The sequence below is a fragment of the Moesziomyces antarcticus genome, assembly GCF_000747765.1.
Source record: "Moesziomyces antarcticus DNA, scaffold: scaffold_v10011, strain JCM 10317, whole genome shotgun sequence".
In the NCBI taxonomy this organism is placed as follows: domain Eukaryota; kingdom Fungi; phylum Basidiomycota; class Ustilaginomycetes; order Ustilaginales; family Ustilaginaceae; genus Moesziomyces; species Moesziomyces antarcticus.
Window position 1 is genome coordinate 516463 of NW_014638999.1, and position 14811 is coordinate 531273.

Sequence of the window (14811 nt, forward strand, 5' to 3'; positions counted from 1 at the left end):
CTTGTCCCCCCTCGTAAGGCATTGGCCCTCCGTAAGCACCGCTTCAAGCCAAGCTCACCACATCCACCCAGCATCCCTGACTTGATCGGCTATCCATTCGAGCTTGAGTCGGGGGGGGTATATTTCAAAAGTATTCGATCTCGATGAACAGAAACGCCGTTTTGGCAGGATGCACCATTCGCAGGCCCGCCTTTTCGAGCACCTGCGCATTGGTCCTCGCCACCAGCTCGTCCACCTTGGCCAAAGTCTGCACCGCCCGCGCACCCCAATCCAATCGTCACTCTTATCAGCACCCTCCAGTCGTTTTTCTCTAGAATCGGAGTTGGGGCGGGGAGACGTACCTTTTTGTAGTGCGAGGTGTGGACGAGCGTCGAGAGGTAGAGCGTGGCGATGGCGAGCGTGTTGTCGATCCAGACGCGGCGTGGATTGTGCGCCTCGATGAGCAGCGCGTTGAGGTCGTTGACCAGTTCCGAAAACGTCGTGGGCGATATCTACTCTTTGTCAGTGACGGAACCACCCAGCAAAAGACGAGCAAGGAAGGGAAGCGGGCTTACTCTGCCTTCGATTTCGAGTGGGAACGAAGGATGAAATTGCGGCAACTCCCCGGAAGAATAGTCGCGCTCGATCCTACAATGCAGTGTCAGTCTTGGTACTGGGTCGACGAGGAGGAAGTGGGGACAAGAGGGGGGCCTACCTGACGATTTCCTTGGGCACGTGAAGGGCGGGGTTGCCCGTGACGCCTTGGCCGAACGCAGCACTGGACGGGGGTGGTCCAAAGTAGTACGAGCTTACGGCCGGCGGGTAGTGCGATCCCGCATTTGAGGAAGCAGCTGCAGACGCCATGCTGAAAGACTCGCCAGCAAGGATGATGGAGCTGATGAAACACCCGCGAAGGCGGTGAAGCCGGGTGTTGGTCTGCGAAATAATGCCCAACGCGCGCCTCACACGCGAGCACCGGCCCGACACTTTGGCCTCCCCCGCCCAGCACAGCTACCGCCAACCTGCTCACAACGCCTCTTGCCACCACCACCAAGCTCACCGTCACATACACCGCACACCACACACCCGCAACAGCAACGCGATGAAATAGAATTACAAGTGTGGGGCTCGGCGCACACCTACATGCAGATGCGGTACGAGCAGTAGCGGCCACTAGTTTCCGAGGGCCGTGTGATCTTGACCACCTGACCCCTCTGGAGGCCAAAGTACTTTGCGACCGGATCCGCCTGCTGGATCCTGGGCAGCTGGGTTTCCTTCAACCTGTACCTCTGCAGCAGCTCCTTCTTCTCCTCCGGATACAGCGGGTCGTGTCTGGGCACCAGATGGTGGTGGGTGATGTTCACCAGCAGATACGCCTCTTCAAAGTCCTCGAGGTGGAACGTGCCGCGCATGGCGTCGATCACCTTGCGCGCCGCACTCGTCATCTTGTCGGGCCAGATGATGATGCCGCGCTGGATATCGCGCTCCTCCATGATGCTGATGAACTGGCGCATCGTCTTGACGCCCACATTGCGCTCCATCGAGTAGAACACAAACAGCCGCTGGTTCTCGTGCGAACTGTGCTCCGTGAAGAAGTTGAGCTTCGTTCGGTCCACCGACCCGCCCGTAGGCGCATACTCGGCCTTGAACGTCTCGAGATCAATGTTGATCTCGTCGTCCGCCACTTGGTACCCGCGGTCGCGCACCAGCTCGTGGATCGTCTTGTTCACGCGCCACAGTCGCACCGTCTCCCGGTCGTCCTCCATGTTGCCCGATTATCGATGCACGAATCCGGTGGGTGCTGAGAGGTCTGCGTAATGTGCGCTGCGTGCGTCCAAGCCGTGACTGTGGTATCGCCGCAAAGCCTCAACGAGCCGAGGAAGCGAGGTGAATCCGGATGGCGCCGGTCAAGTACCGAAAGCGCCGAGTGTAGAGTCGACCTGAGGGGAGCTGCGGCGTTTCTGTAGGAGCGTGACGTAGGATGCGTTGGTGTGGGTGCTGAGTCCACGGCGAAGCCAGAGATGAGGTCGAGGAAGGGTAGGGATGGTGGAGGGAGAGCTGATGGCAAGCCGCTTCAGCAGCGCAGCTCTGCCGTTTGGGAAATTTTTGGAACTTTCTGCGCCAGTCGGAGCCGAAGCAGGCCGAAGATCTCACATTCGATTCTGATGCTCTAACATGTCACCATTCAGCGCCACGCGCCAACTCTCTGTACGCGTCATGGTGGCACAACGGCCCCAGATGATGCTCAGTGCGGATAGCTCAGGTCGCTCACACTCTGGCAGAGTCCAGCGCTTGCTTCCTGTGCTCGGAACTTTCGAGTTCCCAGCGAGGGTGCTCGCCCGCATCCAAGTCGGTTCCAATCCATCAGAGCAGAGCCAAGCAGCAGATGGACGCCCAGTTCACAGTCCTTCTCAACGAGTCAAGTTTCGACCATCGCATCTTCCACTGCGCCTTCTGCGCTGCGCCTCGCAACTTCGGAAACCTGAAGAAATATTATCCTATAGCCATGGGGGTTGGGTTTATATGAAGGTGCGACGAAATCAAAGTACAAATGTATCGAGGAAGGGGACAGCGGACCATGCTGGGGCGGCGTCACGACAGCCCTTGACGCCGCCGAGAGGATGTGAGTATGAAAAGATAGGAGAGCGGCATCAGTGTATCGACGCGCCCGTGTGCGGGCATCGAAGAGTCCAGAGGAGAAACGACGGTGACACTAGAGACCCAGACGGCGGATGGCAACTTCACGCGCGGTCAAACGCAAGCTGCGCCAGCACGCGGCTCACCTCGTCCATCGTCGACGCATCCGGGTTGGCTGCATTGCGACCGGGCGGCAGACGCGAGATGCTCGCCGACGCCGCGTGCAGGTGGTGCGGCTGCGCAGCGTGGCTGTTGAGCCCAAAGCCCGCCTGCGCATCGTGCGGCGATGGCTGCTGCCCAGCCGACTGGTACAGATGGTGCGCCGGTCCAGCCGCAAACCCAGACGGCGCACCGACGTGACCAGGAAAGTGCGTAGGGGCGCCAGTTCCAATCGGACCCAGTCCGTACGGAGTGGACGGACCCACGCTCATGCTGCCGCTGGCGTGCTGCGACGCCTGCTGCGCCGCCATGGCGCCAATGTCGAGGCTCTGCGCTCGGTGCGCAAACGAGCGCGGCTTGCGCAGCGCCTTGACCCGCTCCTCCATCGACATGCCCTCGACGCCACGGTTCATGTGCAGCTCGTCCGACAGCCTCGGGTTCGCGCCCTGGTGGTGCAGAGGCTGCGAAGGAAACTGGATCCCGCCCGAAGAATTCGGCACAGCCCCACCGATAGGTCCAGGACCGGCTGGGCTTGGCAAGCCCGCACTCGCCGTGCCCATCGCCGGGGCCGGGAGTCCAATCAGGCTCGGCGTCGCACTGCTCGTGGCGCTGGGTGCAAACCCGCGCGTAGGCATGCCCCACACGTCGCTGCCGAATCCGCGTCCGTTGCCGTACGGCGAGGCGTACAGAGACGACGGGATCATGGGCGAGTTGGCCGCCGTAGCGCTGCTCACGCCGTTGGTCGTCGGGAAGCCAGGCCCGCCGTGCAGATGCTGGGCGGGCGAGTCAAAGAGCGCCTTGATGTCCGGCGTGGATGCCGCAGCGCGCAGTCGGCGCTCGTTGACGCGAGCCTGCTCCGCAGCGGCGGCGGCAGCCGCAGCGTTCTGGAACGACTCGTTCGACTCGGCCGCGGCCGCAGTCGAGATGAGCTTGTTCGCAAAGTGCGGAAAGGCGGATGCGAACGAGTCCGAGCGTGTCCTCGAGGGCGCAGCGTAGATGTTGGCATTGTGGTTGATGAGGAAGTCCTCGATGGCGTCCTTGGCGGTAGGCAAGAAGTCGGTGTTGCTTCTGTTGAGCCTCAGCTTGAACACCGCCTCGCCGCCCGGCCTTCGCTGCTCGATCACGGGCGACACGGCGATGCTGAGGTCGCGCTTGAGCTGCTCGGTGAGCGTGGCAAACTCGGGCAGCTGGATGGCTTGCGCCAGCTCGGGCGAGTTGGGCGCGCGGAACTCGGCCTCGAAGGGGACATGGTCGAGCAGCATCTGCGCCGCAATGTGGATCTGCGACTCGGGACCAAAGATGGTGAGCAAGTCTGAAGCCGACTCGCGCGCCGGGAAGCGGACGCTCGAGCTCGTCTTGCTCTCGATGTCGTGGATAAAGATGGCCTTCTCGCCTAGCAGCGTGCGATGGTAGCGACGCGAGATGGTGACCGTCTCGCTGATGTAGTCCTTGTCCTTTGGGCTGACGAGCTCCATCACTGAGAGCTTGAGGTTCTCGAGGTTGGCGGCGTTCTTGGCTGGAGTGCGCGCAATCACGTTGTCCTCGTTGTCCAGGTAGCCGCCAAGCGCCGCAAACTCCTCGGCGTTGCTAAACTTGACGTAGACGCCAAACTTCTTCATGATGCGCTGGATGTTCTTGCCGCCGACGCCGATGATGCGCTTGTGATAGGCCTCGGGCACGTGAAACGAGATCTCGGCAGGCAGCTCCTCTTGGAGCAATCCGAGACCCTGCAAGACGCCGTTGCGGTCATTGCCCGACACGTCGATGAGGAAGTTGTAGTCGTTGAAGGTCTCAAACTTGATGCGAACGCCGCACTGCTTCATGACCTTGTTGACCTTGCCGTTCTTCTTGCCCGAGATGAATTCGCGATGCTCGTTGGCCAGCTCGATCTGGAAGCGAACTTCAAAGTTGAAGCTCTTGATGAGGTCGAGATCGAGCAGCGCCGAGACGGCGGTGCGCACCTCGGATTCGAGGCCGTGGATCTCGAAGCAGTTGCTCTTGAAGACGACCTCGGCGCCGGAGGCGCTGCTGACGTGCTTGAGCACGGGCGCGACCTGGGTTGGGTTGAGGTTGGCCTGCGATGGCATGTAGACGTCGAAGCCGACGGGCAGAAGCCACAAGGAAGCGACGTAGAACTGGCAGGCGAGCTGCATGATGGAGCGGATGGTGCGCTCAATGTTGACGCGATGGTCGCCGAATACCGAGATGACGCTGGTCTGGCTGCCGAGCAGAGGGAAGGCGACGTAGGTGCCGTTGTCCATCATGATGGAGCGAAGCTCCTCGAGTCGCTCGGTGAGCATCCAGTCGAGCTTGCGCGGAAGGATGGCGGCGTCGCGCGAGATGATGCCTTTGCTCTTGTGCATGGATACCTGGAAGAGCATGTCGCGGGCCCTCTGAACACCAAAGAATTCGCCGGTGATGTGGATCTGGTTCTGCTGGGCGGCCAGGGCAGGAGCTCGACCAGCAGCGGTGGAGCCGAAGGTGCCGAGGAAGGAGCTGGGCAGGTAGATGTTGGTGCCGGTCTCCTCCTCGATCTTCTGGACGACGCAGCGCTTGCGACCGCCGATGATGTTGTGGAGCTTGTAGTCGATCTCGCAAATCTCGGAGCGCAGACCGGTGATCTCGTCAAAGATGACGAGGGCCTTGACGCGGGCGAGCTCGACGCTCTCAAAGGGACCGGAGACGAGGACTTCGATCATGCGCTCGGTCTCGAGACCGTAGCCGAGGTCGGCGCCGCGCACGTCGTTGCTCTTGACGGTGAGGGTGGCGCCGGTGGCGGTCTGAACCTCGTCGAGCTTGCGGCGGATGTCTGCCTTGACACTCTCCTTGCCTGGTGGAGAGGAGCCCGGAGCGATGTCAAAGACGTCTGCGCGGGGCACCTTGATGGACGCGGTGAGCTTGAAGGGGTTCTCTCGGAGGATGGCGCCTCTAGCGTTCATGACGTGCTGGAAGCCGCCGCTGAGGTGAAAGTTGTACTGGGGCGGCTTGGAGACGCCGCTGAGGCTGGCGCGGGAGGCGGCCATGGCGGCGGACTGTGGCGAGCGCAGCGATTGGGCGGAGGAGAGGCCGACCTCCTGTGCGACGTGGCTGCCGGTGGCCGACTGCGGATTGAGCGACGAGAGCGAGAGGGAGCTCGAGTTGAGGCCGGGGAAGCCTGCGCCGAGCGCCTCGCCCGTCGAGCGAGCTGTGAAGAAGGCGGAGGAGTGGGAGTCGGGCGTACCGATGGGCTGCGGGTGGTACTGTTGGTATGGGTAGCCCGAGGAGCTGGCGGCGTTGGGGTTGGGGAAGGGGAGTTGGTCGAGGCTCTGGAGGGAGGAGAAGGAGCTCTGTCGCTGGAAGGGATGGGTGAGGGGCGTAGAAGGCAGGCGCGACTCGTCGGGCTGGGGCACGGGAGCAAAGGAGACGAGGCATTGATGGTTTGCCATGACGTCGGAGCTGAGCTTCTGGATGGCGTCCTGGAGATCTTTGGAGCTCTGGGAGTTTGTCATGGCGCGGTCGTGCTGGTTGGCAGAGATGGAGTTGGAGGCCGAGTGAGTGGCGCTGGAAGGGTTGCCACCGACGGCGCTGCTGGGTGCGGTGCTGTCTGCGATGAAGGAGGCGTTGGAGGAGAGGTCGAAGCTGGAGCGCGTGCCGACGGTGGAGCGGCTGTCTCGATGCTGGCTAGCGGCGAGGTCGTCGGGGTTGGCGAGGCCGTCGTTGGCGAGCTTGGACGGACGTGCGTTGCCACGCTCGCCGATGGGAGCGAGGGGTGCGGATGTCTCGACGTCCTTTGCGGCGGAAGCGGAGGAACTCTTAGCTGCGGCGTCGGCGGAAGAAGCATCTGCCTCTGCCTTCTCTGCGCCGACGGCCTCGACGATACGTTCGCTGGTGCGTTTTCCGCCAAAGGCGCTCGGCATGAAGGCCTTTACGCTTGGTGGGAATCGCGAACGCATCGAGGTGAATCGGCCTGGCAGCGAAGAGGCGGGCGCCTCTTGGGCAGGAGAAGCTGCGGGTCCGGCTCTGGCGCCTACATTTGTGGCGTTGCGGAGGACGTCGTTGCCAAAGCCGGGCGCCGAGTTGGATGGAGCCGAGGCGTTTGCGGCTGCATCCGAGACGAAGCTGCTAGCTCCGACGGAGCGCGGGATGGTGAAAGAGGTCGAGTAGAGATCCATGTCTGGAGAAAGCGGGGGTATACGGACGCCTGGACCACAGCGGGGGTGCGGTGCCAAAGCTCCGGGCTAGCAAGATAGAGCCAAAGGAGGGCGTTGATGTGGTCGAGCGAGGGGTTGGGAGCGTTGTTGGATTCGCGGTGTGAGCGGTGCGAATGTGGACGAGCTCGAATCGGAGCGGCGGGCGGAGGGGTATATCCGGAGAGGCTGAGCGGCTCGAGGTATATAGCAAGCGGGGAGGGGATACGTGTGTCGTCGGAGGAGCGTCAGCAAGCCGGCTGAGCTTGACGTTTGCTGGCGAGGACTGGTTGGAGGATGCTGGTGGCGAGGAGAACGAGGGAGGCGCGTGTCAAGGGTCGAGGGTCGAAGGTCGAAGGTCGGAGGATCAAATGCAGAGGGAGCAAAAGGGCAGAGGTATCGATGAATGCGTGGGGAGCTGCAAGCCAAAGCCAAAGCACGAAGCGAGGACGAGAGGAGGAGATGAGGGGAAGGGACGGAACGAGCTGGGCTTGAACGACAGGGTATGCACAGAGTATATGTCGACTGTGTCCGGCTCTCGAGATGCAAGCGGTATAGGCCGAGCGAGAGAGCGAGCGATCGAAAGACTTGCGATGGATGGTGACGGTGAGGGGAGGTGATGAAGAAGTGCTCTCGACGATGCTACGAGGTGAGGAGAGGCGTCAATGCAGCCTTGGCCGTGGCAGCAAGGCGGAGGGCCCTGTCTCTCTGGCTCTCTCTCTCTCCGAAAGGAAGACCCAGCGAGCAGCGGCAGCTTCAAGGTGATCGGAGGGTGAAAAAGAGCCTTCACCAGCCACAGTCCGAAAATAAAAAGAAATGAAAATGACTCAAGAAAAAGAAAAAAGGGGGAAAAAAAAAGGAGAAACGCGCGGTCGAGTCCCCACCAGCGGCAGGCTTTCGTTGCGACTCGCCTTTTTAGCGGTGCCCCTCCCCCTGCATTTGCTCATTGGCCGCTGCCCAATTTTGGCAAAAGGCGCTGCTGGGCGGGAAAAGGAATCAATTCTTGAAATTCGCCCCTCACGGCTCGAGGATGCCGACCAACACTGTGCGTTGCCAGCGAGCTCCATGGCTTTCCACGGCTTGGGCAGTGCAACCTCCACACGGCCATGCGTTTCAACGCTGCTTGCTTTGCTCGCTGGTGCTGCTGGATCGCATGCAAGCTTGCATCGGAAGGCGGGCTTGAGGTGCGTGTGATTTGGCTGCGGCCATCACCGGATGTCTGGCGTGAGGCGGGCGTAAGCAGGCTGCCCAGGCTGTCATCACATTTCGGCTCGGCCCCAGGCGATGGGAGGCGAGGGGGAGGATGCCGTCGATGATCACAAAGAGCACACCCGGCCAAGCCGAGCATTGCGCTCGCTGCAAGAGCCCAGACAGGCACAAGCCCGTCTCGGTCTCAGTTCAAAAGTCGGCATGCCATGCCCGCGCTCCAACAAAAATGTGACACACCCCCAGCCCGGTCGCATGAGGAGCCAAAAAAGACAAGTGAGACCCAAAATTCTCCGAGCGACGCCCCCTCCCATCGCGATCGGATCTAACAGTTTGCACTTTTGGCCACGGCGCAGAGCAGAGACGGAATCCCACACCTGCCTTGTCTCTCCAAAAAGCAAATAGCATGGAATTGCGAGCTCCAACTAGGTCACTAGGTCTACAAGGCCACCGCTTTACTCGGATGGCGGCGTGTACGGCTCGATGAGCATGTTGCTGAACGACTTGAGCTTCTCGGTGCCGCGCACCTCTTCGGTGAGCAGCGGCATCTTGACAATGTGGAAGTCGTCCGCGTAGAGTTCGGCCATTTCGTTGAGGTACTTGTCCTGCATCTGCTTGCGCACCTTGCAGTGCTGGCAGTTGGAGCCCTTGCTCGGGTAGAGCAGCTGGTTGCACACGATGGCGTGCGTGTCGATCTCGTACTGCGTCAGCTCCTGGATCAGCCGCTCCGTCTCGTAGAGCGACAGGAACTCGGCGATGCACACGCACACAAACGTCGTCTTGTCCGCATCCTTGAACTGCGTGTTCACCTCGCTGATCACCTCGCGCATGCTCTCGAGCTTCGCAAACATGTCCTCCTGATTCGCACCACCACCCCCACCGAGCATCGACTGGAACTGTCCCAGCATCGGTCCCAAGCTGCGTCCGAGCGTGCTGAACTTGGCCAGCGCCTTTTCGAGCACCGTGGGGAACGAGAGGAAGCGCAACGTGTGACCGGTAGGCGCCGTGTCGAATACGATCACGCTGTACTCCATCGACTTGACGTGCTTCATGATCTCGGCGAATCCCATCGCCTCGTCCACACCAGGGATGGCAAACGCAAGATCCTGCATCATCTGCCCCATCGCCCCGCCCGAACTGTCCGACTGCTCAATCATCTCCTGGATGGAAGAGTTCGGATCAATCTCCATCGCCGACAGGTTGTCGAAGCCGTTCACCTTGGTGGCCTCCTTGCCAAACTTTTGTCCGAAAGCATCCGAAAGGTTGTGCGCAGGATCCGTCGAGATGAGCAGCACCGACTCGCGCACTTTCGAGAGTTGGATGGCGAGCGAGCACGAGGTGGTGGTCTTGCCCACGCCACCCTTGCCGCCGACAAAGAGCCACTTGAGGGTCTTTTGGTCCAGGATGTTTTGGAGCGTGGGCGCAAGCGCGTCCTCCACCAATGCAGTCGACATTGTGTATGACTCTTTTCGATGTCGCCTTGTTGGTGGTGGTCAGCGGGGTTGTAGGTTGGATGGGAGGAGGTGGCACTTTCAGGTACACACGCGACATTCTAAAATCAGCCAAATGCGCCTCCACTCGAATGCATTTGGGCTCGCCTGCGCACGTCCGCTTCCACGTCCGCACGTCCGACCTGCGCTGCACAGCTGCAGTGCGCCGCCCGCCTTCTACCGCCTACCGCGAGCTTCCAGGCGCTGCTCGACGCGACCACAACTCAGCAGACTCGCCATAAATCACTACACGGCTTGCATTCCTCACAATCGCTGCTTCAGATCCATGATCGTGGTTGGATTGCATTACACCTTGCGCTTGACGAGATTCTGCAGCATGTCGAACGAGTTGCCGTCGGGCTGCAGTTGGACGATGCCGTTGGCTTGTGCGTCCTGCGTGCTGCCCCACGCCTTGGCGTCCTTGGCATAGATGCTCGACGTACGCGGCACCGCCTGCAGCAGACCATAGTCGGACGAGATGCCGACGATGCGTACGCCTTCATCGCCCTCGGTGTGCGCTGTAGCGTCGGAGCGGATAGCATCCTGCGTGAGCGTCGTCTCCTGGTCGCTGTGCAGCCACACTTGCCTGTAGCGCGACACAAACGGTCGGAAATCACCCCCGTGCTGCAAAAACACCTTCCAGATCGAGTCGAAGGTCGACAGGATGGCGCCCGCCAGCTTTTCCTGCGACACCACCTCCAGCTTATCCGCCTCGTTGGCGGCACGATCGTTGTGCATCGTCACCAGATCCGACACCGACGTAGTAGGACGCGCATTGAGACAGTTGACACCGCATCCGGACACGAGCACAAACTCGTTGCCGCCACTGAACTGCGAGTTGACCAGGATCCCACCCAGCTTCGCATAGCGCTTGCCACCCAGCTCAAACGTGGCCGTCTTGGTCCTCGCCCCACCATGGCCCTCCTCGTCGGCAGTGGGGATCTCGGCGTAGATGTCGTTGGGCCATTTGATGCGCACCTTGTCGGCCACGGCGCGCGCTGCATCGCCCGGACCGAGCGCAAGGCGGATGCCCTCCACCACGGCCAGGCCAGAGAGGTACTGCAGGAAGACGGTCTTGCTCGCCATGCTCACCGGCACGCGGAACACCGCCGAGAACTGAAGACACCCCTTGGGCGAGATCCACCGGTTGCCGCCGCGCCCGCGCCCGCTCATCTGCTGCGTGGCGAAAAACGTGGTGCCCACAGGCAGCGCCGCCAGCAGCCGAAAGTTCTTGTCGAGAATCGTCTGCGTCGATGTCACCATCTGCGTGTACAGCGTGGGCGTGCCAAATCGGTGCTCGGCCACCACACCACTCGACGAGCCAAACGGGTTGAATGGATCGAAAGGCGCGCGCCACGAGGTCCAGTGGTCCGGCTCCCCGGCCTGCGCTCGCTGCGCGTTGAGCTCGCGGAAGTGTTCCAGATGCGTCTCGTACGCCGCCATGTCCCAGTACGGCAGCACGTCCCTCGATGGCTTCTGCTCCTTGCACACAAGGATGTACTTGGGCACCGCGTCCAGATCCACCTCCTTGTCCGGCTTCGACCCTGCCTCCTCGCCCTCCGCCGGCGTGATTGCGGGAAGGATGGGCTTGGAGAATGCGTCGTAGTCCGCCGAGGTGCAAAGCGCCTGTGCCTCTTTAATGCTCTCAGCGTCCGCACGCGCAAAGTACATGGCGTCGTTCGAGTCCTTGACACTCGCAATGCGCGCCGCCTTGAGAGCCTCGCACGCATCGAATCCCGCCAGATGCGCTGGCGGTGTCGTGCTGGTCTCGGCGGCGAGCTTGGTGGCGATCGCATCGAGCGTGTAGTCCGAGTCGCGTCCAACGGCCGACAGAAAGATGGGCAGCAACTTGGGCTCGGCCGTGTCCACGGCTGTTCCCGTTGGCGCGCTCGCCGTCTTGTCCGATACCGCAGCCGCCATGGCCCACTGCGGCAGCTCCGAGCGCAGTCCGAGGCGGTTTGTGAAGAGCTCGTGCATCCAGTGCAGTCGACGCTGCTCGTGCACGCGCAGCTGACGCTCGTGCTCTGCGCGGTCGATGTGCTCGCGCGCCAGTGCCTGGCTGTTTTCGGCCAGCAACACCGGCGTCGAGGTGGGCAGCAGCGGGAACTCGGGATGCGTACCGAACAGCAATGCCTTGCCAGCTCCGACGCTCGCGAGCACCACCGCAGCCTGCCCCGCATAGTCGGGTCGGCGAGCCGCTGAAGAGTCGTTGAGCTCCATGTCGAGGCGCAACTCGTCCGGCTGCGTACGCGCGTATCTCGCGAGCACCTCGACGCCCTGGTCTGCATACGCGTCGGCATCCATAAATGCGCCACCACCGTTGTAGTGGCACCTCCACTGATCCACCTTGCCGTCCGCAAGCGTGCGGTCGAGGTCGACGATCCTTGCGCCCTTGTCGGACTCGTACACGAACCCGGCATACACCGTGCCCTGGCAAGTGCCCGGGTAGAAGCGCAGGAACGGCCGCTCGCCGTCGACCTGCATGGATGTGCCGAGTTCGAACGAGCAGTGGCTCGAGGCGTAGTACGCGCCTGCACAGATGCCCATAAAGTTGCCTCCAGCCTGTACAAAGTTGCGCACCTCGTTGGACGCTGTCCTCTCGCCCCCGCCGCGCGACGAGGGTGTCGACTGCGAGTCGTCTCGACGGAATGGTTTGGCGAGTTCAGCGACGTACGGCAGATCGCGACCGCCGGGAAGCAAGACGAGCGCCGTACCCTTCTGCCATGGATCCAGCGCGAGCGTACGTGCATCCACCGTCTTGACGTCGTACGTCGTCAGCAGCAGCCGCAGCGTCTTGAGCGTATGGTGCAGCGCAGACGTCGAAACGCCCGGCCCCGAGTACACCAGCACGTCCGACATGCTGCTCACCGAGCGAACGAAAGCGCTTGCAATCCGCCTTGGTCGTGCTTGAGCTGCTGGCCTGAGCACAGCCGGGAACAGTCCGGTTCGAGCCACAGCGGTGACGACACGGCCAACCAGATTGACTACAGCGCACGCAGGGGAGCACCAAAAAGCCACGCCCAGGGAGTCCCTTCTCTTCGGTCGTCGCTAGATGCTGCTGGTGGTAGTTGGTTGGAGTCCCGAAGCATGTGCGGATATCGGATCGGTTCGGATACCCTTTTTTGCTCCGCACGGACTTGTGCGAAACCAACAAACCCGACCTAGTCATCCGCATTCAGAGCCACAATATATACGCAGTGCAGGGCGATTCAAACATCGAATTTCATCCCGGCTAGCTCAGTCGGTAGAGCGTCAGACTCTTATTCAAGGGTTTCCGAGCTTTGTTCGGTATCTGAATGTCGTGGGTTCGAGCCCCACGTTGGGAGATTCACTTTTTTGCTTTTTGCTGCCTTGTGCAGCTGCTCTTTTTTTTTTGCCATCCTTTTCTGCTGTCTTTTAGGCTGCGATTCAATTTCTCTGTCGCTCACGACGGGTTGGGATCGCCTGCAAGAGCACACTGAGCCCGACCTTGCGATCTTCCGATCATGCCAACGCACCGCTGCACTCCTCTGGCCCGCTCTCACGATCCAACTCAGGAGCAGGCGTGCACTGTGCAGTGGAGTGCAGACAAAATGTTGTGCATTTTCAAATGGGTATAGAGCCGTACTACGGGCTTTGATCGAAGAATCGAAGGATTGAGGATCAACCGACCTTTCGGAATCCGGCGAAGTTGATGCCCACGCAGCTGACGGCAAACTGAGCCGGCTTCTTGAGGGACTTGAGCATCGTATCTTGGTCATTGTCATCGCTGTCGCTTGCCTCGCTCTCTGCGTCGTTGGATGCGTCGGGAGCGCTCGCGTCGGCATGGGCGATCTTGAACGAGACGCCGAGGGCGTGTTTGAGATCGCGCATCATCTGGATGGCGTTTGCGGTGGGGTGGGCCATTGTGCACCTTGCGACGTCCTGGGGGCTGAGTGCCATGAGCAGGAGGGCCATGGGTTGGTGGCTGCGATCGATGCATCCGCGACCAGCGATCTCGGTGAGCAGCATGCGTGCTGCATCCTGCGCCAGGTCTTCGGGCAGTCCGGGGTCTTGGATTTTGCTCACCGCTTCGGCAGAGTAGATCGCGCCCGTGGTCGAGGTGGCCAGCAGCGTGATGGCGAATCCGGGAGACTTGCCCGAATCTTCGCCGCGATAGACGTCGGCGAATAGGTACAGGTCTGGAATGTAGCAGCCCAGCACGCCGCGCGCAGCATCGATGAGTCGATTCGCCATCTGCGGGCTCACGCGCGTCGAGGTCGCAATCCCCCGGATCTTCTTGATCCTCCCCGGCGCGGTAAAGTTGATCGTAGACAGGTTCTTGATGATGGGACATCGGAAGTGCACCTCTCCTCCGCCTCCAGGCGCACTACCTCGCTTGGCAATCCTCAGCTCGAGCGAGCTCGCCAGTGTCGACACCGAGTCGAGCGGCAAAAACAGCGACAGATGCGGCAAAGTCACGGTTCGGATCGTATCCACTCCCAAATCACCCTCCATATTCGTCACGCCTTTGAGCGTGAGGTGCAGCTCCTTCTTGGCAAAAGGCGCCAGCACCACCATCCATTCGAGCCAGTACCCGATTCCCCTCGTGAGCGCACAGTCGTGCACCACCTTGCCACCTGCAATGATGCCCGGTTTGAGCAGCACCGATGTACCCGTATACGAGATCTCGACATGCGATCCGTTGGTGACCTTTTCGAGCAGACGCAAGAAGTTGGCTTCAAAGTCGCGGATACCGGGACTGGACGAGTCGGGTCGGATCCCGTCGATGCGCACCGGACGCTGCGAGACGAGTGCAAGCACCAAACGCTGTCGAAAGTTACGGTGGCCCGTAAAGCGCAGCAGTCGCGACTTCTCCGTGGTCGCAGACGACGATCCTGAAGCCGCCATCGTCACGTTTAGTCCGAGAGACTACGGTGCTGTGTGCTAGTGTAGAGAAAGTTGACAGCCTCCAGTAATGGCCGCTGATGATGGAGTTCAATCCTCAAGAGTCTCATGCTGGCCTCAGCCTTTTTCAGCCACGCTCTGCTGCTGCTCCTCAAAAACTTCGCTTCACCCAAAAAAAAAATCGCGACCTCCATCCCGCACGCCACGCCTCTCCGAGTTCCGAGCTTTTACCCTCACCATCTCGCCCAGCACACACCACACGCACACAACCACCACGGCGAGACTTGATACATATACATGACGACGTG

General features: G+C 61.1%; 4 protein-coding genes and 1 non-coding gene across 5 annotated transcripts; 1 reads left to right on the top strand and 4 right to left on the bottom strand.

Moving 5' to 3' along the window:
* Window positions 1-124: 124 nt before the first annotated feature.
* On the bottom strand, window positions 125-1745 carry PAN0_011d4366 (DNA-directed RNA polymerase RPB5 subunit; the record flags this gene model as incomplete). Its single annotated transcript, XM_014800336.1, has 5 exons — window positions 125-247; window positions 342-491; window positions 555-627; window positions 695-874; window positions 1123-1745. The coding sequence occupies 5 exons, from the start codon at window positions 1743-1745 to the stop codon at window positions 125-127; spliced, it is 1149 nt and encodes a 382-aa protein (XP_014655822.1).
* Window positions 1746-2720: 975 nt separating this feature from the next.
* Window positions 2721-6926, bottom strand: PAN0_011d4367 (kh domain protein; the record flags this gene model as incomplete). The annotated part of the gene is made up of 1 exon (XM_014800337.1): window positions 2721-6926. One exon carries the CDS (start codon window positions 6924-6926, stop codon window positions 2721-2723), a length of 4206 nt encoding a protein of 1401 aa, XP_014655823.1.
* Window positions 6927-8602: 1676 nt separating this feature from the next.
* On the bottom strand, window positions 8603-9601 carry PAN0_011d4368 (arsenical pump-driving atpase; the record flags this gene model as incomplete). Its single annotated transcript, XM_014800338.1, has 1 exon — window positions 8603-9601. One exon carries the CDS (start codon window positions 9599-9601, stop codon window positions 8603-8605), a length of 999 nt encoding a protein of 332 aa, XP_014655824.1.
* A 342-nt stretch (window positions 9602-9943) lies between these two features.
* PAN0_011d4369 (18S rRNA biogenesis protein) lies at window positions 9944-14506 on the bottom strand (the record flags this gene model as incomplete). The annotated part of the gene is made up of 3 exons (XM_014800339.1): window positions 9944-12621; window positions 13135-13186; window positions 13289-14506. 3 exons carry the CDS (start codon window positions 14504-14506, stop codon window positions 9944-9946), a joined length of 3948 nt encoding a protein of 1315 aa, XP_014655825.1.
* PAN0_t011c0003 lies at window positions 12864-12963 on the top strand. Its single transcript has 2 exons — window positions 12864-12900; window positions 12928-12963. It is a non-coding gene; the product is annotated as a tRNA-Lys (tRNA).
* Window positions 14507-14811: the final 305 nt, after the last annotated feature.